At 39.8% G+C, this 25,579-nt stretch overlaps 1 protein-coding gene across 1 annotated transcript in view; it reads left to right on the top strand.

The window, feature by feature from the left end:
* The window catches only part of MYO16 (myosin XVI), an 89,437-nt gene that overhangs the window by 15,067 nt on the left and 48,791 nt on the right, over positions 1 to 25,579 (top strand). The window contains exons 9-15 of the mRNA XM_089485880.1: positions 6,596 to 6,746; positions 8,387 to 8,497; positions 14,024 to 14,089; positions 16,373 to 16,500; positions 18,395 to 18,500; positions 18,848 to 18,965; positions 21,767 to 21,914. Coding sequence (XP_089342006.1) covers positions 6,596 to 6,746; positions 8,387 to 8,497; positions 14,024 to 14,089; positions 16,373 to 16,500; positions 18,395 to 18,500; positions 18,848 to 18,965; positions 21,767 to 21,914 — 828 coding nt within the window. The remainder of the gene's footprint in view (positions 1 to 6,595; positions 6,747 to 8,386; positions 8,498 to 14,023; positions 14,090 to 16,372; positions 16,501 to 18,394; positions 18,501 to 18,847; positions 18,966 to 21,766; positions 21,915 to 25,579) is intronic.

The following is a 25,579-nucleotide window of genomic DNA, read 5'->3' on the forward strand; positions in this document are numbered from 1 at the left end:
GGCTATCGGCACAGGATGGGCGCGCGCTCCCCCCCAGCCAGCAGATCTCCGAGACATCAGGTAAGTGGCACATAGTCTCCTCAAGGGGAACCCATCTAGGGGCTTGAGAACCGAGATGGACCAGAGCAACTGAGCAGCATGGAAATAGGACAGCAGATGAGGTACCCCCAGGCCCCCCCCAAACCCCCCCCTGTAACGCGCGACCGATAGAGGTGGTAACGTCGCCACCTCGGCCTGGCACCCCTCCAAACAAAGCGAAAAATCTCCGCCTGAAGAAGGTCCAGGTCCCGAAGCACCAGAGGGATAGGGAGCGAACCAAAGAGGTAAAGTATTTTAGGTAAAAGTGTAATTTTGACACTGTAAACCCTACCAAGTAGAGAAATGTTATAGGGCATCCATCTACGGAGGTCACCTTTCAGCCGCTGCAGCATCGGGAGATAATTAGCTTTATAGAGGTCAGAAAGTTGGGCAGTCCAGTAGACCCCCAAATAGCAAAGTCGATGAGGTTGCCACTTAAAATCAAAATTGAGGGCTATAAGTTTAACGATGTGGGAAGGTAAGGAGGCGTTCAACGCCTCACATTTGGAACTGTTAACCTTATAGCCTGAAATGGCAGAAAAGCGGGACAAAAGGGCATATAAGTTTGGCAGGGACACCAGGGGGGATGTGAGGGAAAGGAGCACATCATCCGCGAAGACACTGACCTTGTAATGAGAGCCCCCCACTTGCACCCCCCTAATGTCTGGATTCAGACGGATTGAAGCCGCCAGAGGCTCAATACAAAGAGCAAATAGGAGGGGAGAGAGGGGACAGCCCTGCCGCGTACCATTTCGGATAGGGAATGGGGACGATACTGCCCCCCTTGTGTCCACCACCGTGCTAGGGGAGGAATAGAGACCCCGCGGGGCAGTGAGAATACCCCCAGTGAAACCGAAAGCCCTGAGCGTCGCCCACATATAGTCCCAGTCAACCCGGTCAAACGCTTTTTCCGCATCAAGCGAAAGTAACAAGGCTGGAGACCGAGCCAACCGGGACGCATGAACGACGCCCAGGGTGCAGCGAATGTTGTCAGGGGCCTTCCTACCCAAAACGAAGCCCACCGGATCCGGGTGGATCAGGCGTGGCAAGCACGGGGCAATCCGCAAAGCCAAAATCTTGGCGTAAAGTTTAACGTCCACATTTATGAGGGAAATGGGACGGTAGTTGGAGCAAAAGGAAGCGTCCTTCCCTTCCTTAGGAATCACAACAATTTTGGCAGAGAGCATCTCAGGAGGTATCGGGGAGCCCGAGAGGAACTTGTTGAACAATACAGCCACAGAATGAGTTTGAAGCTTTTGTAATAGGCAGCCGTGAACCCATCAAGACCGGGAGCCTTAGCGCCCTTCATGGTACTTAGGGCCAGATCCACCTCCTCCTGAGTGATCTCTGCGGATAAATGGAGCACGTCGGCCGGGGAGAGTGACGGCAATCGAGAGTCGCGTAGGAAATCCAGAATAGATTGGGCAGTGTGTGGTGTATGAGAGGTTTTATGGCCATCGTAAAGTGAGGTGTAGTAGTCAGTAAATTGTTTACAAATTACATCTGGGTGGGAGGACGTCCCCCCAGGGGATGTGTGGATATGTCTTATATTATGGGATCGCGTGACCAGGCGGAGACGCCGCGCAAGCATGGTATCAGGCTTATTGCCCTTTTCAAAAAAATTTTTGATTCGTCCAGCCAATGGCCTTCAGAACATCAGCCGAAAAGATCAAGTTAAGTTCTCCCTTTTTGACGTTTAAGGAACGAAGGGTCTGGGGGTCCCCAGTCGACTTATGCCTACGTTCAAGGTCGCGTATCTCGGTCCTCAAGAGGAGCTCCTGACGGAGCTTCTCCTTTTTCTTTTGGGAGGCTAGGCGAATAAGGGTACCGCGGATAACCGCCTTGTGCGCCTGCCACAATGTCCCCACCGCCAGATCGGGGGAGGAGTTCAATTGGAAATACTCCTCTAGGGCGTCCGCCACAGAAGCACCTATGGCCTGGTCCGCCAATAAGGAGTCATTCAGCTTCCACGTGTAGCCCGGGTGACGGGGGGAAAGGTCGGAGAACGTCCCCTCAACTATACCATGATCAGACCAGGTGATTACATGAATTCGGGAAGACAGCAAGGAGCCAAGTAAATTTTGCGATATAAAAATATGGTCTATGCGGGAGTTAGAATAGAAGGAGAAATCCCTGTGTCTGGGGTGAAGCGCGCGACAGGCATCAAACAGATGCATGTGCCGTAAAAAAAGCTGAAGGGGCTTGTACGATGACCGTGGGGGCGTGACGCGTCTAAAGTCAGATCTGTCCATGTAAGGGTCGGGAGTGGCATTAAAGTCCCCACCCACAATCAGGACGGTTGACCTGGGAACATCAAGCAGAGCCTCTAGCTGGGAGTAGAAGCCCGAGTGGTTGGGAGAGGGCGCGTAAACCTTGAGGATACAAACGTCCTTGCCAAACAAGGTGCCTCGTAAGCGTAAATATCGACCCTCAGGGTCTTTGGTCAAGCCAGTAAGGAGAAAATCGAGCCATTTGTGTAAAAGAATCGTGACCCCATTATGTTTCGTGGGATGGGTAGCATGAAAGTGTTGGAGGTAATGTTTGCCCCAGCACCTAGGGGCATGGTCATGTTTAAAGTGGGTTTCCTGTAAGAGGACTACATCCGCACGTATGGCAGTGCGGATGTAGTTTTTGATAGCTTTGAGACGTTTTTGTGGGGAATTGAGGCCATGTGTGTTATGGGTTATTACCTTTAGCGTGGACCCCCCAGACAACTCCAGCGGATCCATCAGGCCCCACAGTCGGCCGGCTCAAGACAAGGAGGCGCTAGGAGTCCCTTTAAAGGGAAAAACACAAAATAAATAAAAGGAGAAGAAGGACAGAGAAAGAAAGAGAGAGGAGAGAAGAAGAAAGGAAAAAAAAGGGCGGGGAGGGGGAGATAGGACAAGGAGAAAAGTACCTCAGGGGCTGGGAAGGGGAATCCACCTACAGGAGCCCAATAAATGGAATCGAGGGATGATCTAAAAATAAATAAATATGAATGAAGCAAAAAGAAAACTATATGTGTCAAGGGATAAGCACCCCAATCACAGGAGTGAGAAGGGAGTGCCTATGGAGTGAGATCACAAACGAAGAGCAGGACTCTCACCGAGACCGGCGAGCCTGTTCTATGGGGGAACCTGGGAGACCAGATGGGACCCCCCGCCGAGAACAACATAGTACAACGGAAAATAAACAAAATGGTAACTCAAACAGGAAAAACAGCCGTGTGTCATGGTGCGTGCAAACCTGTGTGTATAAGAAATAATAAAACAATAAAATGAAAAGAACCCCCTCGACTCCTCAGTGAACCAGGCAGTAGCAGACAGCTCAAACCGATGGGGTGACCCGACAAGGGAAGGTGTCGCAGGTCGTCGAACTTCAGCTAGCAGAAATGGGGCACGACATAGCAGAGGTAGTCAAAGATGGCGGCTGGACCAGGAAAGGTACCTAACTGAAGCCACCTAAAGCATGAGACGTCGGGGCCCAAAAACCTGACATTCTTGGAGGAGTAGATGGAGTGAGGGGGGGAGAGAAAAAAAATAAAAAAAAATAAATATATATATATATATATCGTATTTGCTCGATTATAAGATGACCCTTATTATAAAACGTCCCCCCAAATCTGAATATTAATTTAGGGGGGGGGGGGGGGAAAGCCTGAATATAAGACGACCCTATAGGAAAAAAGTTTTACCAGTAAATGTTAATTCATGTAAACTATTTTTTTTAATAAAAGCTATGATTGAGAAAAATATTTTGGTTTTATTTCCTTCTATTTTCCAACCTGCCCCCCAGTTATGCACATCTGCCCCAGAAATGCCTTATACCCCCTATATGCCACTGTGCCCCATGATATGCCTTTTAACCCTCTAAATGCCACTGTGCCCCATGATATGCCTTTTAACCCTATATGCCACTGTGCCCCATGATATGCCTTTTGACCCCCTATGTGCCACTCTGCCTCCAGAAATGCCTTATACCCCTATATGCCACTCTGGCATTTAGAGGGTTAAAAGGCATATTATGGGGAAGAGTGGCATCTAGGGAGGTTTAAGGCATTCAGGCATTGAGGACCGAGATACGCGACCTTGAACGTAGGCATAAGTCGACTGGGGACCCCCAGACCCTTCGTTCCTTAAACGTCAAAAAGGGAGAACTTAACTTGATCTTTTCGGCTGATGTTCTGAAGGCCATTGGCTGGACGAATCAAATTTTTTTTTTAAAAGGGCAATAAGCCTGATACCATGCTTGCGCGGCATCTCCGCCTGGCCACGCGATTCCCATAATATTCAGGAGTGGCGTATAGAGGGTTAAAAAGGCATTTCTGGAGGCAGAGTGGCATTAAGGGGGTTAAAAGGCATTTCACAGAGCACTCTGCCTCCAGAAATGCCTTATGCCCCCCATTTAACACTCCCCCACAAACTTACCGGTGCTTCTAACTTCCCTGTCATGTAGCCGGGGCAGCATGTAGATCCCATGCACTTCCGGTGCAGCTGGAAGGAGGCGTGGCTAGCAGCTGGGGTTGTCTGCGTCCATCGCGCAGACCTTCCCCGACTGTCAGAGATCAGAGTTCCCCGCACCGGTGCGGCACCCCCGCTGCTAGCCACACCTCCTTTCTGCTGCAGCGGAAGTTGTCTACGCGAATCGCGTAGACATTTACACGCTGCCCCAGCTACACACCGGGGACTCAAAAGTACCGGTAAGTGGGGCGGGGGGGGGGAGACACAGGAGGATCCAGGTCCCCTGCAGCTGCGGGGGATCTGGATCTTAGTCGTCTCATACTCAGACCTATTTTGCTCTGAAAAAAACCTCATCTTATAATCGAGCAAATACGGTATTATATTGTATAAATATATTTGGCACTTATCTACCCCTGCCATGGTCAGTAGACCAAGTGCCTACGAAGGCGTTAACCCCCTAGGGGGAGATGCACTGCTAGGGGAGCAGCAGAACGGAAGGCTAGGCAACATGAATACAAATAAAAAAAAAATATATAGGAACATATATAAAAATTAACAAATGGAGATATATGTATAAAAAAAAAAAGGAAAAAACAGAAAAGCTCTCAGTCCCTTTGGCTAAGAAGCGACGGAGTGGGATCTTCAGCAATGTCGGCGTCCCCCGAAGCAGCCTCGGGTGGTGGAGACGACGAAGCAACCGGAGCAGAGTGAGGACGAGGATCCATCAGGTGCTGCAGGCGAAGGACTTCTTGGGTGGCTGTGATCCCCAGGGGTTTTAGAAAGTCCGAGCCATCAAAGGGGTCCCATGGAGCCATGATGTGCAATAAGGCGAAACGGGAGCCCCCATCTGTTAGAACGAAGGAGTTCTGTGATGGGTTTAAGTACCTTCCTCTTTTGCAATGTTGACATAGCGACATCCGCATAGAGATGAGGTGTGCCACGGGGAGCCATTGCGAGCCGCTCGGAAGATAGTCTTTTTCGTCATGTAGTGGTGGCACTTGAGGATGATATCCCTCGGATTATCTGACGGTGCAGGACGCGGCCGAAGCGCACGATGAACCCGGTCTAGATGTAAATCCTCAGCCGAGGCTTCGGGTAGGAGAAGGCGGAGATAGCGGTCAATAAATTCAGGTAAGGGAGCCGTTTCAGGCACATTACGTACCCTAATGTTACAGCGTCTCGACCGATTGTCCAAATCCTCGACTTGTTCTTGTAAGCTGTGGTATTTAGACTGGAGTCCTTCCAAGTCTGCTCTAGCGGCCTGGTGATCCTCAGCCATAGCCACGTGGTTGCGTTCAAGGTCTGTGGTGCAGCATTGCAGATCACGAACCTCTTTCGTCAGGGTCATCAGACCATCCTTAATGTCACGGTGAAGGTCCTTCTCGACCGTCTTGAGGAGGTCAGCCAGGTCTGCAATGTCCTTTTTCGTACACGGGGAATCTAAATCCTCATCCCCAGGATCCGGGCTGCCCGAGGCACGTGGTTGTGCGGAATCCTTCTTCCGAAAGTAGGAAGCGACCGCAGTCGATGAATCCCTCAGGGGATGTTTAGGCATCGTTTCCCGTCGAGATGGGGCTCAATAAATAACGTTTGGTGCTGAAAAAAGCAGTAAGTCTCGGCGGGTGAGTCAGGAGCAACTCAACGTGCGGCCATCTTGGTCGAGCTCCAGGACACGCCCCAGATGCTTACTTTTAAACAATACAGTCATGGAAATTGAATCAAATGAGTTAATCAATAAAGTCAGCATCAATTAAAACTGTCTTTAAAATGGAAGATGTGTGACAGGTAACGTATTTATTTGTGTTGTAGTTCAACACCCTGTGTATATTTTATTTAACTTTAAAACTTCTTGCAACAGAACTTTAAATTAAGTATTGATTTACCTTTCTTGTAAAATCTACTCTCATGAATATTCCGTTTATGTCTGCTTTGCAGGAAGTGGACTGAATTACAATAACTTTTCATTTAAAAAAAAGTTAAATCCATCTTCACTAATAATTGCCTCTCTTTCACAGAAACTTTGATTGCTTTCCTCTTCCATTTTGATGTATTTATTCGTATATTTTGTTTTACAGACGTCCTCTGGCTTTACCGATATCAAAGCAGGATAGTTTACTGGAGAAAGACACAATGTTCAAAGATTCAGGAAAAATGTTACACAAGTACTATTCCCAAGAAAATGGATCTGAAAAAATAATTGTTAGTAGCACAACCAAATTAGAACAGGTAATGGAAAGAACATTTTGATGTTGCTGAGAACATAATGCTGTTATCTCTGAAGACTATTCCCAGAGTAGCCCTTTCTAGTTTATAAACCACCTCTGTCAACTTCAAATTGACAATATTGAGTCTGACAATATTACATTATTAACTCTTGTAGCTCAATACTGAATATACCTACTAACAGTTTTTTTTAGAGGCCCCTAAATGAAAATATCTATGGGCCCATTTCTAACCTAAGTGATGGAATTGAATTAATATTTTTGTGTGTATGCAGACAAATACACTAGTATACAAAAGTAATGTTATAAAAATCGTGCTTACCTCTAACCCATAAACAGATCTTGCTCCCAATGGTAGCCTTAAGTAATTGCTTAAGCTGGCCATGAGTTAGTGCCACCTACGAGTAATAGCTTAAATAGATATATTGCCAAAACCATAGCCAAACCATAGCTACTTTTTTGTTCGTTTTGTCATTGTTTTAGTGTAAGGATCTGTACTTCTTTATGTATTCCTATGCATAAATAACATCATGCACCAACATTTCACATAAATGTCTGGGTGCCAAAGAAAAAGTAACTTGTATTACTAAATAATCAATACACTTTAGTAAATAATAAAATGACCATATCCACTGTCTCATAATTGACATTAGAAAAAAACAGGTAATATAGATATGTCAACCCGCTCAACATAAATTCCTCCTGTTAAACTATGGGTTAATTTTACAGCACACTGTGAATGGTGGACTGCTTATTAATTCTTCCCAAACACTTATAGAATGCTTGTTTGTGCACCCAGTAATAATTAAACAAATGGTATTAATGCCTTTATAATCATTTAGTAAATATTTTATAGGAGATTAGAACTTTAACTTTAAAAGAAATTATAGTATTTTTTAGCTCATGGTAGAACTGAAGCAAGGTTGTTGCTGTCTTGTTGTGTTTGCTGACTTGAAAGCACACCCCATCTATCATATTCCCTTTAATGCATATAATAGCTGAGTAGACCCTTTAAATTTCCATGTGGTCCCCATATGTATTCTCTTTGTGGGAAATTTTCGTCACCACAGTGGGAGCATCGCACTGCAATCCCGAATCTGCAGCTTCTCCTAAGTGCTAACAAGTTATATAATTTTATTTTTTAACAAGTTAGTAAATACATATTTAAGTAATTACAAGTACTTTAATATGCATTCGTTGTTGTAAGACATGTACTGTTTCTTTATGAGTTAATAACTTAACGACAACAAAACGGTAACAGGGAGTTAAAAGATCATTAAACATACAAATCAAAGCTGAAACTGTGAACTTGATAGAGGTCTCTAACAAATCCTAGTTAAAGCTTTTCTGTAATTAGAGTTTTAAAAACATGTAGTTGGAACAACTGACAAAAGAAATGAGTTTTTCTTAGTGAGACTCCATTAATCAAAATGCTCCTGCTGCGTAAGAGAGTTCAGGCTGTAATTTTGCAGCACTTGGTTGTGTTGTCAATCATCTTTCAGTTTGCCCGTGTTGCAGTGAATATTTTCTTCAAAATAATGCAAATACGAATCTCATAATAAAAGCAATTTGGCACTTTTTTTCTTATAGCACATAAAATAAAATATGGATGTTCTTTCATTTTCTTTATTTTTTTCCCCCCAGATCAAATTAATGCCTGCAGCTGCAAATGATGACTTGGCCACACTGAGCGAGCTCACAGACAGCAGCCTGTTGTATGAGATCCAAAAACGTTTTAGTAATAATCAAATATACGTAAGTCAATTATATATATATTGAAGTGGTCAAAATTAAGGAACCTGTTACTGTCTGAAAATCAGCTTTGGTGTTTGGTGTTGGAAAAGAAAGATATCTTTTGTAAATGTACCTCTATTTATCCTTCCAAATATGCAGATTAAATACTTACCTTTTATACACGGATAAGTAACTAAATATGAATAACTGGCGATAGAGGTTATATTACTAAAACCTGGTGTGGTAGCTATAAACAAAAGAAATTAGAATAGAAATAGGATAGGGTACTTGCTTTCTTTTGTGTATTGCTAAATACTTGCCTTGTTACAATTAATTCTATGTAAGCCAATATAAAGTTCCAATCACAATACCTGAGTTTGTACCATAGACAGAAAATTAGTTGAAAGTGAGAGAAGGTGAGATAATTAACAAAAATAATAGGACACATCATGAAGATAGTAGTAGGGGATTTAGGGGTACCTTAATAAAATAGTGTTTTTACATGAAGGCCGATAGATTCATGGAGCAGCCAGGTGCTGGAAGGTAATACCGAAGAGGAGAAGTTATCATTAACAAACACACAGCAGCTCTGAATAAGGAATAAGAACAAGAATGGTATGCTTTTTAGAAGGTGGATTCGAAGATCAAATGGACCAGTTCTCTGCTGTCAAAATCCAATGTTTCTGTGCTTGTGCATGGTGGTAATAGCGTTTACTTGCAATTTGCTTTTTTTTCATATAATTACACATTCTAAGAACAGCTGTAGAATGATGTGATTTATTTGATCCTATATTTTGTTCACATTAGACCAAGTTATTTCAAGCTGATTTAAGATTAAATGTTGAATATTTAGTACATAATGTACAACATCCTCTGAACAAAATGTGCAGTGAAACAGCTTTGGTCTATTTTGATACAGAATTGCATAGGATAACACAATAAAGAACAAAGAAATTGGAGGAAAAGGAATAACAATGAAAACATTGCTATGGCATGATTACTTGCATGCCTTTGAAGAACTCAAGTTGGTTTAAAAAGAAGAACTAGAATGTCATTGCTGTGAAATTAGACTTATCAATGCTCGAGGCTTGAAATGAATCAATGATAGTTTAATGCTGAAAAAGACCACTTTTATTTCCTGCTCCCTTTTCGCATTAGTGAAGGTAAGAGAGCTGTCTGAGACCACCAGAAACAATATCACTAAACATAAGAATATTAAAGGGTACAAGGTCATCTCTAAAGACTTTGGCATCCCAACAGTTCGCTATGTTATAAAGTAGGTAGCTGGTTATGAGACTTCGTGGGACATAATTGAGGAAAATTCATCAAAAGGTGTCTTCAAAGGGAATCATGAAATTGGAGAATTACCAAGCTATTTTGGAACAAAATGCATTGCCCAGTCTCATATAACTAGGTATGAGTCAAAGATCATGGGTCATCCAGCAGGACAGAGATTCAAAGCACACAATGAGTCCTCACCTCAATCTTACTGAAAACCTTTGGGGGAAAAAACTACAATCTTTCACCGGGAAAAGGAATACTGCAAATATTCCTAAATAAAATGCAAATGAGGAGTAGAAGAAACTGCCAGCCGACAGGTACAACCTTAAAGACGCCTACAAGAAACATTTTGGAGCTGCCATTATTGCAGCAAATACGCTTCTCGTTTCTCATTCTGTACCGTGCCTCTGGACCTGGCTCTGTACCTACTCCCACTTCTTGTGTGATTTGTGGCTTGTAAGATTGCGTTTTGGAAGGGTGTGTGTTCCCTCCAACTGGACTCCACTATTAGACTGTGTCCTTGTCTGGGAACCTAATAGGTAGTTCAAATTAGCATTTATATTTGTGACTGCATATGTTGATAAATGCAATGTATCAATTTGCACATGTATGTGTCTGCATGTAAGTGTGTAAGAGAACACACAAATGTAATTGTATGCTGAGTGACAGTTGTGTCAGTATATGTGTAAGTTTTAGTATGTGTTGAAATGCCAGAGTTTTTAAATTAATGTAAATGTAAGTATGCGTAGCCAGGGGCGTACCTAGAGTATTTGGCACCCGGGGCGGATCCTGTAAGTGGCAACCCCCTCCCCTCCAAATGTAAAGACATCTATAAAATTATGTTAAGAATATTTATTGCACCAATTTGTAAACTGTATGTCAACCGTAAACAACAAGAAATCAGAAAAAATAAATTAATAACTTATAAGTAAAATAAATACGTTTAAATAACATTTACTTAACATATAATAGTGCTTTCTTTAATAACCCCTCCAAAAAAAAACAGCGTCCACATTGCCCACATAGAACCTGACCAGCACCCAAATTACACACACACAGGACGTGCCATCTTTGCCCCCAAACAGCCCAGCATGAGTCAGCATTGTTCCCAAACAGCCGAGTGTATGCCATCTTTGTCCCATGAACACGCTACCTGTGCCATCTTTGTCCCCTAAACACCCTGCCTGTGCCATTTTTGTCCCATAAACACCCTGCTTATACCATCTTTGCCTTTTTGACAAATCAACTATACACCTATAATTAACACAAACACTTTTACAGTCACTCACTGTGACAGGGCCAGGCTAGCTGGCTCATGTGTCATATGAAGTTTAGCCGGGTCACGGAGCACTTTTGTGTCCGGTTCCGTATCCCGTGACCCGGTAATATTTTATATTGTGTATTATTGTGTAACCAGCCCAGAGACTGATGTGGCTTCAGCTCCAGCCTTCAAGGAGACAATCCTATAATCTGGCTGGGGCTCTTAATCAGCCAACACAGCCCTGTCTGCCCAGACGGCATCCGCACTACAGGGGGGATAACACAGGTGGGGGAACCCATTGTATTCTGTAATCCCCTCACCTGATACATCCCCTGTATACTGATGGGATTTGTGATGGGATGTGGCTGATGGGATTGGGGGTTGGGTTCGGTACACATTGCATTGAGATTGTATATAAGTTCTGTGTGTTTGTAATAAAGAGAGTTCTTCTTGGTTTACTACGAATGGTGGTCTGGATGATCCGTGGATAGCTGAGTGCTATCCGTATGAGGGACTGACTGGTGATTCCTCAGCCCTCAAACAGGGGTACCCAGCCTTGGGTACGGTGACCCTGTAACACTCACTAATTTACTTTCATTCACACAATCATTTATTCTTTCACACAAATTATTTACACATATTCATTGATGCATTCTCACAAACTCATTAATTCTCTCACTCATTCAAACAATTCATCCACACATTAATCCATTTATTTTCGCTCTCATTCTGACTCTTTATTTAAATATTCTTGCTAACCTCCTTTCTCCCTATCTACCCATTCTCACTCCCTTTTCCCTATCTACCCCCTCCTAACTATCTACCCTCTCCCCCCTTTGAAGTTCACTTACCTTTCAGGAGTCCTGCGGTGGGGGTGCAATGCCTCTGTCTCCCAGCTCTGCCACTGTATGGAACAGTATAGAGTGATGGGAGTTATGATGTACTTTAGAGCATAATTATATAATGAAAAAGACATTGGAAATGGTACAGCATAACACCCATCACTCTCACACATTTACCAATCCACAGATTCCACACATACCAATCCACACATACCAATCCACAGATTCCACACATACCAATCCACAGATTCCACATTTACCAATCCACACATACCAATCCACAGATTCCACGCATACCAATCCACACATACCAATCCACAGATTCCACGCATACCAATCCACACATACCAATCCACAGATTCCACACATACCAATCCACAGATTCCACACATACCAATCCACACATACCAATCCACACATTCCACACATACCAATCCACAGATTCCACACATACCAATCCACAGATTCCACACATACCAATCCACTCTCACTGAATGATTTCCTACCTTTCCTCTTTTCTTCTTACAGCAGTCAGCTCCTTTCCTTTCTCATCGCTCCTCTTCTTCTGTCTTCTTCCGGTTCAGAGGGCACGGACGGCGGTGGGTGCGGCTTCAGTGTTGTGCACCGGGATCTGACAACAAACCCCGGCGCACAGCAGCAGTTGCCGCGTGGATCGCGAGGGAGCGGTATCGGAGGTCTCTAACAGACCTCCGGCTCCCTTGAGTGATTTTTAGCCGGTTCAAGGGAACCGGCTTAAAATCACTCAAGGGAGACGGAGGTCTGTTAAAGACCTCCGATACTGCTCCCTTGCGAGCCTTCTCCTCCAGCGGCGGACATTACTGTCCATCTCTGGAGGGGTGCCGGGTGCCGGCAAGTTGGCACCCCCCTGATGAGCGGCACCCACTTTTTCTATGACTGCCCCCCCCGCCCCCCGCTAGGTACGCTACTGTGCGTAGCCATGCGTACATCTGGCTTCTTGGGGCAGTCATAGAAAAAGAGAATTTGACATATAAAAACCATTTGGTCCATCTAGTCTGCCACATGTAGTCATGTCTGATTTTTAAGGCATTGTCCCGCTGTCCTGGGTAGCCATGGGGATTATGGCCCGGATGGAGAGATCCTCTTATCTCTCGTAACCACGGCCAGGGAGGAGAAAAGGGAATGGAGGTCTGTGCTACTCCCAGACAGACCACCATTGAAGCTTCCACTTTGCCTTCTTGCAAAATTTGGAATCTTTTTCCTGAAACCCAATATATATGTGTATTTTGTGTTTTTGAATTATATTATCTTTCTCAGCCTCCTCCTTAGTGATTGATGCGCCTGTCAATTACAATAAAGAAAGCAGAACAATAAAATACGGAATCATTCTTGTTTTATTTCTCCCAGTTGCTAATAAAATCATGCCAATAACTGTATGAATTTCTTCACTTCTCAAACACAAAAGAACTTGACAGGAAATTAAGAAACATAACACAACTTATGTTGATAAATGTAATTTAAAAAGTAAAGTAATTATTATACTGGTAATATTTTTTTGTTAAGATCCGCTCAATAATAATTCTCACTATTTAAATATATATGTTTGGTTGGCTCTGTTAAAATAAACAGAAAGACAGGGCTAGTTGACAACCTTTCTTTACTTAAAGACAAATACATTTCAGTGAACACGGTAGCGTGCACTCATAGCCCAAAGCAAATCAAAGAACACTGAATATAATTTTATAACACTGGACAAGAGCAAAAGTCATAGAAGAAAAGCAGAGATTTTTACATTTTTGTTATAGTACATTGCCTGAGTGCATTTTATCCAAAGAGCCTCATAAGGCAATTCACAGAATGACAAGTAAATAACATGGAGGAAAAAACACAGAAGCTATTATTGTATCATTCTTCATACTGATGAGATCATGGCCACATAAGTATTTTTATTAATATTAAATTAGATTAGATGCCATACCGTTGTACATTTAAAGTTAAGCAAAACCTGGTAAACATTTTGACCAATTAAGTCACATAAGTGTTCTAAAGGTATTCTAAAGTATTTAAAACATTTTTAATCACAAAGCTGTGATTAAAACCCAAGGTCTCTTCTAGTAATGAGTTTCAGAATAATGATTTATTCATGTAATAGTAATAGTAAATGGATATTCATTTTTATTTTAGACTTATATTGGTAACATTTTGCTGCTTGTCAACCCATACAAGGAACTTCCAATCTACTCTTCACTGGTAAGTTTGCCATTTGATACACATGCTAATGTAATGTATTTTGGTGCTTATTGTCATTATTGTCATTAACAATAACAATAACAATTAACTGTAATAAATATATAATTCATAGGCAGTGCATTTTAAGTGTATTATTGCGTTTCATAGATTGTTTTTAATCTACCCCAATAGTTATGTACTACATTTTGGGTAAGAATCCTTGGTGACTTCATAATCTTTATGCAAGTAGAACACTTCATGGAAATAAACAAAACAAAAATATTGCATGCTATTTTAGATCCGGGTATGTTTCTCCTTTAGAATGGCTGAGTTGGCCATTCAAACTCCTTAGGGAAAAGTACAACATGAGAAATGTCATCTAAAACTTATTTATGACTCAGTGTTAATTAGACTTGGGTGCTGGCGAGGTCTTTGTTTTTGGGAAAAACAAAATCTTTGTATTCTACAAATATTCGCCCATTCCTCTGTTTGTTTCGGGCGAATATTCGTATACGTTCTTCGTATTCATTTTTCTCTTCGTTTCGGTTTTCTAGCCTATCTTAAGTCTTCTGTAATATAGTAGGGATTAATACAGGAATCCTCAAGTGAGAAAAAAGCTAATAGTGTGAGAAAAACAGATTACAAATAATTTATATAGTGATCAAGCGCTAAAGTATACTGATATATGTAACTCCAAAAAATATAAATACTGCTAAAAAGAATGAGTGGATGCTGCGAGCACTAAAGGTATACCCCCTATACCCAAAAAATAAATAAATAAATATATAAAGTGTCGCGCAAAAAAACACAATTTAAAAATATATGTATATGTTAGTTAAATAATTTGACCAAATAAATTTATATATAAATAAAAAAGAAAATAAAAGTGAAAATATAAAATTCACCAGAATTGTGACACACACAGTGTATAATCCACCAGAAATATAATTGAAAACAATACTTATATCCTCAATTAAGTGGAATTGGCATCCAACCGTTTTCAAATGGGGGCTTGTTGACATATGAAAATCAAAACCAAATAATAATCATAGTGCTTTCTATATTATAACAGTGAAAGACTTCCCCCCAGGATAATATTGCACTCACGTAAGGTTGAGCAAAACAGCTTGCTCAAACTAGACAAGCGTTGTGGGATTCCTCTCCCAAGTTGTGTCTCCTCCGTTGTTTACGTTCGAACCGTTTTCTGATCCATACAAACAGCAAAATGCAGATGGGGAGACAGGATATGTATTGCAAAAAGATTTATTTGCAGCAATAAAGTGCAATGTCCTCTTGAATTAAAGTATCAAAGTATCGAAGTCCTCTTTGTAGCTCCAACTGGCAAGAAACAGCTTCCGGGTATAACGTCAAACACCTAAACCTAAAAACAGATCTCTAGTACTGTAACCCGAAATAAATTGGCGTCAGAATTTAGAGGTCCATTAGAGCCACTCTGTTGGTCGCCAGACACGCTGTCTGGTTCATACTCTCTCTCAATTTCTCCCTACCTTCTGAGGGTGGAGCCTCAGCTCACAACACAGGGACAGCCTCTCCCCTATTCCTCCAATTGAGGTAGAGGGTGTGCGCCCCGGCTCCTCTTTGTTGCGGAACTGCTACACCAGGCGAGGACAATGCTGTAGAGAGCCAGGACAAGCAGGTCAATGGAGAAGACATAAGAAAAAGAGAACAAGAAGTGGAGTGAAGGTGTGAGAGACAGCATCTGAGAGGATAAGAGTGAAAAGCAACCCAATAATATGCAGACAAAGATTCTGAGCTCTCTCTGTTTGTTTTTTGTTGGAGCCCCTCCTCCCTTTCGGACATTTGTATGAATCTGAATGCATAAGTCTACTGCAGACAATCCGCCTCAAACTTAATTTCCTATAAGATTGATACATTTTATTTTGCTAACATAGAAAATGATATAAGATCACCTAAGTCATTGTTGTGCTTATTCCATACATATCATAGACATAGCTAATTTATCTTTTTTTTATCAATATTAGATTGTTCAAACGATAGCATATAAATATATGTATATATAGGGGACACAGTTTGGAACTGCAGGATCTCAGTGATAGACAGACAGTGGGATGGTTCATTAAAGGTTGAGTTGTCAAATGAAAGGGTAAATCCAACTGATAAAACTGGACATAGCTAGCATATACTAAAAATCTGTGAGCTGCAGTTACGTTCATGGATACTGGGAGCTTAGTTTAACTTGATTTTGCATGCCCTCAGTTACAACTAACATTTAGGTACACATTACATTAAAATACATTGTAATCTTGCTTATTGTTTTTCCAGGTCACTCAATTATATCAAAACCTCTCTGGACGCCTGTGCTCTTCACTTCCCCCACACATTTTCGCTTGCGCTGAGAGAGCTTACCATATGGTTTTTCAAGAGAAACTACCTCAGTGCTTTATCTTAAGGTACAGACTCTTGGCTATTAACATATTTCATTTCCCTCTGCTCCAGACAAAATCGTCTCCAGAATTACCAGTCAAAATAATGAACTCATTTTAAAAGTGGTTAGATCAGAAAGGATTAACAATGAATAATGTTCCATTTGTAGATGGTTATTTTACATGTGATACGAATAATTCTTCTGAGAGACCATTGCACTTACATATTAAATAACGCTAACCCATTTCTATAACGTCACAATGGTTGTTTGCTAAGCAAATCAAAAGACTCACTAACGTTGAACCCACTTGTATGGTGGTGAGGAGATCATTTACAATTTTGACGTTGTTACCAGCTGAATCATTAGTCTCGAAACTGTTCTCCTCATCTCTCTACTGACGATTTGTATTTCACCGTTTTAAGAATTTAATAGGAATGGATAAACTACTTCAGAAGGTTCCATGTCATCAGCATTAGCCTAAACCATTTATTGAATGGCCAGTAAACCAATTGGTTTAATAACCATAGCAATTTATATTTAGACATTTTTGTGTGTCACAATGTACACAATGTATTCATCATAAACCCGATATGGCACATCATTTGCATGATGAATGTATTCACAATGGAGGGACTTCTTTAATGTTTCTAGATATAAATGCTTCCAGCTTCCACATGGAAATCCTATGTAGTGCTTGGTTTTATTACTCATATCCTTCATAGAAACTAGCAAAAATAAAGGTCACATTGATAATTCCATGAGCATGTAGAATTCATTAGCTGCACTATGATCCATTAAAAAACTAATTGAGTCATTTAATCACAAACCACAGTGTAATCATCTCCTTATAGTTTCTTTTAAAGAGAGATTAAACTCGGCTTCATATTTTTTGGTTGAAAAAAATTATACTTGTATGAAGAGATAATATGAAACCGAGAGTGAAAACTAAAAAAATATGGTATATATTTTATTAGTTTTCACTCTCGGTTTCATATTAACTCTTCACAGAAATGTGATTTTTCTTTTAGAGACGTTTTGTTTGCTTGATATACAGTGCTTTGAAGTTCATGGTATCCAACAAACTTTTCAGACATTGATATATAACTTACCATGTAGAACCTGCAGGCATATTGTAACAATGAAATGTTGGTTTATTGAACCAAATTTGTTATTTTTATTATTTACTGATTTTTTTAACACCATCATCCTCTGCAGCACTGCAGAACAAAAAGTGCAAAACATAACAATTTGGTGGGGAGAGCCCCGCTCAAACAATCTAGAAACATTGTGACTAGTTCACAAAAATCTACAATCTTAGCCCCATGTGAATTTTTGATACTAAATAATCATCAGAAATACATTTATTGCATATGTAAGGGGAAAAAACACGCTATCAATTTTGATGACAGATAGTATGGGTGTCATGTTAAGAAGAAGCTAAGAACATTGATACTTGCTATGTATCGCCACCTAGTGTTCAATGTTCAAGATGCAGTTATGATACAAAACAATAATAAAAAATATTATTTATTTATTGTTTTCTATAGCGCCATCATATTCTGTAGCAATGTACAATGGGTAAACAGGACATAACAAGTAGTATATATATAACATAACAATATGACTTAAAGAAACAAGAGGTGAGGAGGGCCCGGCTCAAACAAGCTTACAATTTAGAGGGAGTTATATTACACAAGAGGTAAATGTAATATATACAGTATTGCTGCTGTTATTAGGTAGTTATGATTCAGTCCAAGCAATCATACATGAATAACACATTATTTGTTAAGATGTTATAATGTCTTAGCTTCCTTTGTTCCCTTTTAAATTAACTAGCACCTTTATTTGACTGCTGTATTACTTTACTTAAGATGTGTATTTCATCTTAATACCTTAACTTTAAACCTATTTTTCTCTAGTGGTGAAAGTGGTTCTGGAAAGACTGAAGCCTGCAAGCATATAATTAAACATTTGGCCTTAAGATGTGCATCCAGTAAAATCTCACTTTATTCAAAGATTAAACATGTAAGTTCAACTACTCTGAAAAAAGGTCAGTAGGATTAGTGAAGGACTGAACTTGGCAATATCACAAATGACATATTACTGTTATTATGTGGGAGTGGTGTAATGATAAAACAGTATCATTGAGTAACATAATAATAAAAATAATAAAATGTTTCTTTTCCTCAGAAGCCAAAAAGACATGATCTGCTGTTTCTCTGTTTCTATTACCGGTATTACTTGCATTGACAATTTTTAGTGTATTCCTAGAATCAAGTTACATTTGTTTGGTTTAAATATGTACAATTGGCACTTTTTATGTAATAGCTAAACTAACATGCAATAATTTTTTCATCTCCGTTATGTTACAGGTAACCAACATTTTAGAAGCTTTCGGGCATGCCAAAACAACACTTAATCATTCCTCTAGTCGATTCATACAGTTTCTTGAGCTGCAGTTTTGTGAAAGAAAAGCATCTTTATCAGGAGGTAGGAACTTGAATGGCCATAACATCTGTTTTTGCCCACAATATTTTTTTCTTGATCGTTATGCAGTATATGCTGTATAGAAAATATATAAATATAAATATATATATATATATATATATATATATATATATATATATATATATAAATGTATTATAAAGAGGGATAGGCAATTTCCAAAATGATGCAGGAGATATCCAGAAAGAAATCAGAGCAAGTATGAATACATGGTCAAATGGATTAATGTCCATCAGTCACCCTGCGATCAAATGCTATTTTCTATCGGTCGCTTTTCCTTGCTCACAAGAGAACTTGTCTTGCCTGTCTAGACTGACAACGTAAGCTGCCTGTAAAGTATGATATAATAATGTATACATTCCAGCCTGACATTTTTCATATGGACAGCCAGCCTTTACAAAGGTTTCATAGAAAGACTTAAAGCAACATGTATTAACCCTTTCCTGTAAGCTATGTAGTATGCATCTGATTTATAAGTTTCATCATGCTAATATGTAGATCTAGGAATATAATAACAATTGGTTCATAATTATGTCACTGAAATTCAAGTATGAATGGTCTTAATGTGCAGATGCCCTCTGAGGTGCATTACTACACCATTCAATGTAATATCCATTAGCAAACAATGATTTATGAATCCCCTTGGTGTTTGAAGGGTTAATGAATAAAAGGAGACTGACACAGAAATCTAGAAAACAAATGACATGTCTAATCAGTGCATGGTGTTGTGCCACAGGCAGCTCTTTATTTCTAGTACGCCACCAAGGCAGGTTTGTTTCATATAGAGACTTGTATTAACTACAAGAAATACCGTCATTCATGATGAGCTTCCTTGGAGTTGAATACCCTCTGTTTGCCACTTGAGGGCAGAGTAACACAAATAAAGGTGGATAGCATTTATTTAAAATTCTACAACCTTAAAATACATGTTTAATATATCCAAACCAAGTATATACCTCAAAATATAAATGTATATTTGTAAAATAATTGTCAGTAGAATATTTGAAATTCTAAATGCCTAAAAAATGGTTTATTTGCATTCAAAAACTCTAAAACATTTTTACAGTTATTTCCTATTATTATTGTCTTGTGGTACTTGCTTGATCATTTAAGAAGTACAAAAAGAAATGTTAATATTTTGAGCACAATGAATATATCCTTTTTAAGAAATGAGAAAATATGGAATAGTATGGAATATGGAAGTTATGGAATAATAAAAAAATGGTATATGGTATGCACTAGACTTGTGCATTTGTATTTGTATGAATCGCAAAGTTAATGACATTTATACGAATCTCCAAAACGAGGCTAGACCCCCACAAAACGGATGAAAACGAAGCAAAAAAAGTGTTGTATTTTCATCTAATTCGCAGACTTACTATCAAACTCTCTGAACGTATCACTACCTTCTCTGCTGATCACTTCCTCTTCTGTGTCTCGCAGCTTTGCTTCTGTGTCTTGCATCTTGTTCATCATCATCTTGTTCTTCTCTCTCCTTTTTCCGGCCACATCTATGCGGACATAATCTCCCGGCGAACTTCCACCAAAATTAGAGGACCGAGGTAGAGGATATAGCCAGAAGCTTCGCCATTTGGCCCTAAGATACCCCTGTGTAAACGTCCGCCAAAATAGTGGAGCTTCTGGTGACATCCCCTCCCCGGATTGGAGAATCGGGGGAGAGAACATCACCGGATGCACTGCCATTTTGCGCTACGATAACCTTGTGTGAACTTCCGACAACATGCTGGAGCTTTTGATGATGTCCTTTCTCCTGATTAGAGAATCGGAGAGAGGACATCACAGGAAGCACTGCCATTTTGCGCTACGATAATCTTGTGTGAACTTCCTCCAAAATGGCGGAGCATCTGGTGACTTCTCGACTGATAGGAGGATTGGGGTGAGGACGTCATGGGAAGCACTGCCATTTTGCGCTACGATAACCTTGTGTGAACTTCCACCAAAATGCTGGAGCTTCTGATGACGTCCTCTCTCCTGATTGGAGAATTGGGGAGATGCTGTCACAGGAAGCTCTGCCATTTTGCGCTACGATAATCTTGTGTGAACTTCCTCCAAAGTGGCGGAGCATCTGGTGACTTCTCGACTGATAGGAGGATTGGGGAGGAGAGAACAGAAAGTGATCAAAATGCAGATGGTTACTCACTGTTCCTTCAGTGATCTTTATTTTATCCTATATTATCAGAAGGGGTCCTAACTAGTGTACCTCTTCTGATATGCCTGAAAAAGCATCTCTCACTGCATTGCTATCTATGCGCATCTGCCTGTGATCAGCAATTGGTAGCAATAGACAATGTGGGGAATCTGAAAAATCTACATTATAAGTCAAAAGTAATGTAAATAATAATGGTTCTTTAATATACAACAATGTCCTTCCTTAACTACTACCTACCTGCTATTGTCTGGACAGTGTCAACATATGTGAATGCAAATAAAAAACTTTTTAATTATATTGGTTTGGCAAAATGGAAAAATATTTTAAAGTTAATATAGGGCAGAGGGAATGGATCTATTTCATAAGGTATGATTTTCAGGAAAAAAAACCCCAATATATTCATACCAGGGAGAGTCCTAACCCTTTAATAGTCCATCAAAAAGATTCTATGTAGTGGCTTGCAAGTGATGGTAACGAAATCGTTCTAATAATGGACCTTATGAAACCATAACCATATAGATTTTTTTAATAAATGTATTCCTTCCATGTACAATTAACTTGCAAATAAGAATATTTGGGTTTTTAATGGCTCCTAATTTATCTATTTCCATTTCAGCCAGATTTTATACCTATATGCTGGAAAAATCCCGTCTCCTTAGTCACGCTCCAGGACAGAGCAATTTCCTTGTCTTTTACTATATGATGGATGGTCTATCTTCAGAAGAAAAGTATAACTTATTCCTCAGGACCACTTCTCAACACAGGTAAAACAGATAATTACATTATACTACCTGCCTTCCAATAAATATGCAAACGTATTTAAATTATTTTAATGTATGTTTCCCCTTTTTTTTTTATTAAGAAAGGTTTGAAAATAAATGAAATTATTAAAATAACAGAATACTGAAAATCTCATACATTTTGATGACGTCTGCATTATTACCTACATACAGAGGGTCCTAATTTTTCTTCACAGCATTACATATATACAACATACCCTTACATAAGATGTTATTGTTCTTTTAACTTTCATTGAAAATTTACATAAAGGGAAGAAAAAACAAAAAAATAATGTATTACAAGTCAGTTATATCCTCCGAAGCTTTTATCTATATCAGGGGTGTCCAAGTTTTTTCTGCAGTGGGCCACTTCATCAGAAATGTATGTGTGCGTGGGCCTCACTCATTTTTCACTGAGAGAAAATATGGCCTTTAAGCTTTATATATGGATTTAAGATGGCTGACGCACACTGGAGGCAGGGCTGGATTAAGAGCATCATGGGCCTGGAGTTGATGATTTTGGTGGCCATTTTATGGTAATAAATATAATAGACAGAATCTTAACTCCTCGGCATCAGTGTGTACTGGATAAAGTGTGAACTGGATGACATCAGTGCTCGGCAGATATAATCTTTGTGATGGGATTGGGAGTAATCAGTACACTTAAAAAAAGGTATCATACATGGGACACCTGAAGTCGCAATTTAGTACCACTGATCCTTTTTGACAAAATATGCAGATTGAAATAGAGTAAATAACACAAAACCTTTACTTTTCAATTTATTCCTACAGTAAGTAAAGTGCCAGGAAATATACAACCAAATACACACACCAAGACAGGCTCTGCAACACAGACCCCCAAACACACACACCAAGACAGGCTCTGCCACACCGACACCAGAACAGGCTCTACCACACCAACACTCAGCCACTCTACTCTTTAATATGGGTCCGCTTTCCTATAACCCCTATTTTTTTGGTAATACTTACATTATTTTCTTTTTTTCCTGCTCTCCTTTGATGTGATTACCCTCTCCTTGCCATGAGGAACACCTTCTGTGAGCCAGCCCCCTCGAACGTCACGTGTTCAAAGCGGCCGTCTGGCCACGAAGTTCAAAGCAGCCGTCTTACAGCTGTAAGACCGCCTCCAGCTGCTTTGAACTTCGCAGCTGGCCGCTTTGAATGTGGTCTGCCAGCCCACAGACTGGCTCACACGGGCCATACCTCGAAGTCCAGAGGGCTGTATTTGGCCCGCGGGCCGCACGTTGGACGCCCCTGATCTATATCATAATGGAGTATGTTCTTTTAACTGGAATTGCACTCCCTTTGATATGTAAAATTTTAATTTTAAGTAATAAAAACTCCTACATTATACTTAATCACATATTCATTAACTTTTTAGTAAGGATTTTGTGATTTTCAGGTTCTTTTTCAAAATACTGGAAAAATAACTTACATTTCATTTTATGGGCCATCAATTTATAGCAGAGATTCTTCATTTCCCAGTAGCTCAAGCCCTAGAATTACTTTGCTGTGCCAAATCGATATCTATAATATGACACAATACTATTTAATCATGAGTGAGTTTCCGGTGAGTTCTAGTGAAGTAGAATATTTCATCAATGAATTAGCTTTACACTATAGGACCCATTCCAGAGAATTTATTTTAAAAAATGGGCCATGTGACCCTTTCATGATGCATAGGTATAAGCAACAAGAAGAAATTCAGTCCATCTCATCTCATTTATTAAATGAGTAAAGCTATATGTGACCGTATTCTAGCATAACAGATGCAACAAATATTTCTCAGAAATAATGATTTATTCATGTGACACCAAAGCAGACATTGACAGGCAGGGTAGTACTGGGGATGGCTAGGAGGCAAGGGCATTTTAAGGCCAGTGGCCACCAAATGGAGTACATGCAGCTGCCAGCTGGATACTCCTGTCTCTGTGTTAAGGGTTTTATACTTGTGCCCTTGCAGCCACAAATACCCAGACAGATGGCTGGACTATGCATTCTTAAACCAGCCAAACAGTGGCATAAAAATGCTTCTGACTTACATACATATTTGTTAAATAATGCATTTGCAATGCTGTTTGGAAAGCTCGCTTTCGGACTGATTAGTAACATTATTTTAAGATACAATTGAATACTACAAGTTAATACTATAAAAGGACCTGTAATGTAAATGAAACTATTTTATTTCTGATGAAAGATGAAAAATGATACATTCGTCTGTGAACTTTGTGCTTATATTAACGACAAGTGATTTGTTTTGTCTGTGCCCAGTTTCTGTTTTCATATCAAACATTTCTAACTACAAGGTAATGCAAGGTAATACTGTAATACTAAGTATATTGTTCATCTGACCTTGCAATTGTTCCACCGTAATAAAATGACAAATGTTGTTGCAAGAACGCCGTGTTTTTTTATTATTATATTTTAACCAAGTAACAAGCAAATTGATCTAAAGCCGCTGTACTTACTGGCTGATGGGATTTATGCTCAGATAAGCATTAACAATACATGTCACATGGACAGCTCTGCGTTTAGTGAACAATCTCTTATATCTCTGCAGAAAGAATAAGTTATATCATAATAACAATAATCTAATAACAAAACATGGTGTTCCTTTATCATATATATGTATAAGCAATAATTAAAATGCTGATTACCAAAATGAAGCCTCACCAACATTAAACAAGCGGGGTTGACCATCACTCAATGACCATCACTAATGTAAGAATATTGGATATAGAACTTGGGGACATTGAATGCCTGAATGGAGAATGTTCAAACTTCCGTTCAGGCATTCTCTGACAGTATTATGAGTGCTGACGATGTCAGAAACAACAGTCTTAGTCAAATAGTTCCTAAAATGTCTATCCAGACCCTGTTGGCTCCTGATGAGCCTCCCCACGGCAAGCTGATGTAGTACTGTGATCAGTGTAATATTTGCATATGTATGTTGGCATATACCATATCTGTTTTAGTCGAGGTAGTTGGAATTTAGTAGTCTCTATGTTAGCAATAGTTACTTACAAATCTCTTTTTTTTCCTTTTTTTTAAAAAAAACCCTGTAATAAACCTACACCTGTTTTCTTCTTAAAAATTAATAAATAGACCCCAGTGATGCTGTCTTGTTCAAAGATAATCCCATCAGGTCTATAAAGAATCTAAAGGGATTTATAGTCAGACAAGTTTACAATTAAAGTAATAAACAGTGAAAACAGTTACATTTTTTTAAATAGGCGCTCAAACACCTCATTCCCCTCCCACTAGAAATATCAATTTAAAAAGCCTTGCTTGTCCCAACCTAAAAGTTCCAAAAGAAAAAAAAATATGTTGTATGTAAGGTAGCTTTTAGTTCCCTTATATCATTAAAAAAAACCATGGCATGTGGGGTATTATTCTACCCGAGGTTTGCTACTGAACATAAATTTGTGTTTTTTTCCCATCAGTAGCTTCTCTTGCAAGAAGTCCTAAGTAAAATGACACCAAAAAAAAAAATCTAAACCTTTTTTGACATAGCATGGTACAACAATAAAAAGGGGAATCGTGATTAAACAAATATATAGTAAACATGAGAAGAAAAAGTTTTGGTCACTAGGATGGGTAAACCCCTGGTCAACATGTATATCATGGCA

This window comes from Sceloporus occidentalis, unplaced genomic scaffold (assembly GCF_023333645.1).
Source record: "Sceloporus occidentalis isolate IW3139 unplaced genomic scaffold, rSceOcc1.0.p SCAF_27, whole genome shotgun sequence".
Lineage (NCBI taxonomy): Eukaryota > Metazoa > Chordata > Lepidosauria > Squamata > Phrynosomatidae > Sceloporus > Sceloporus occidentalis.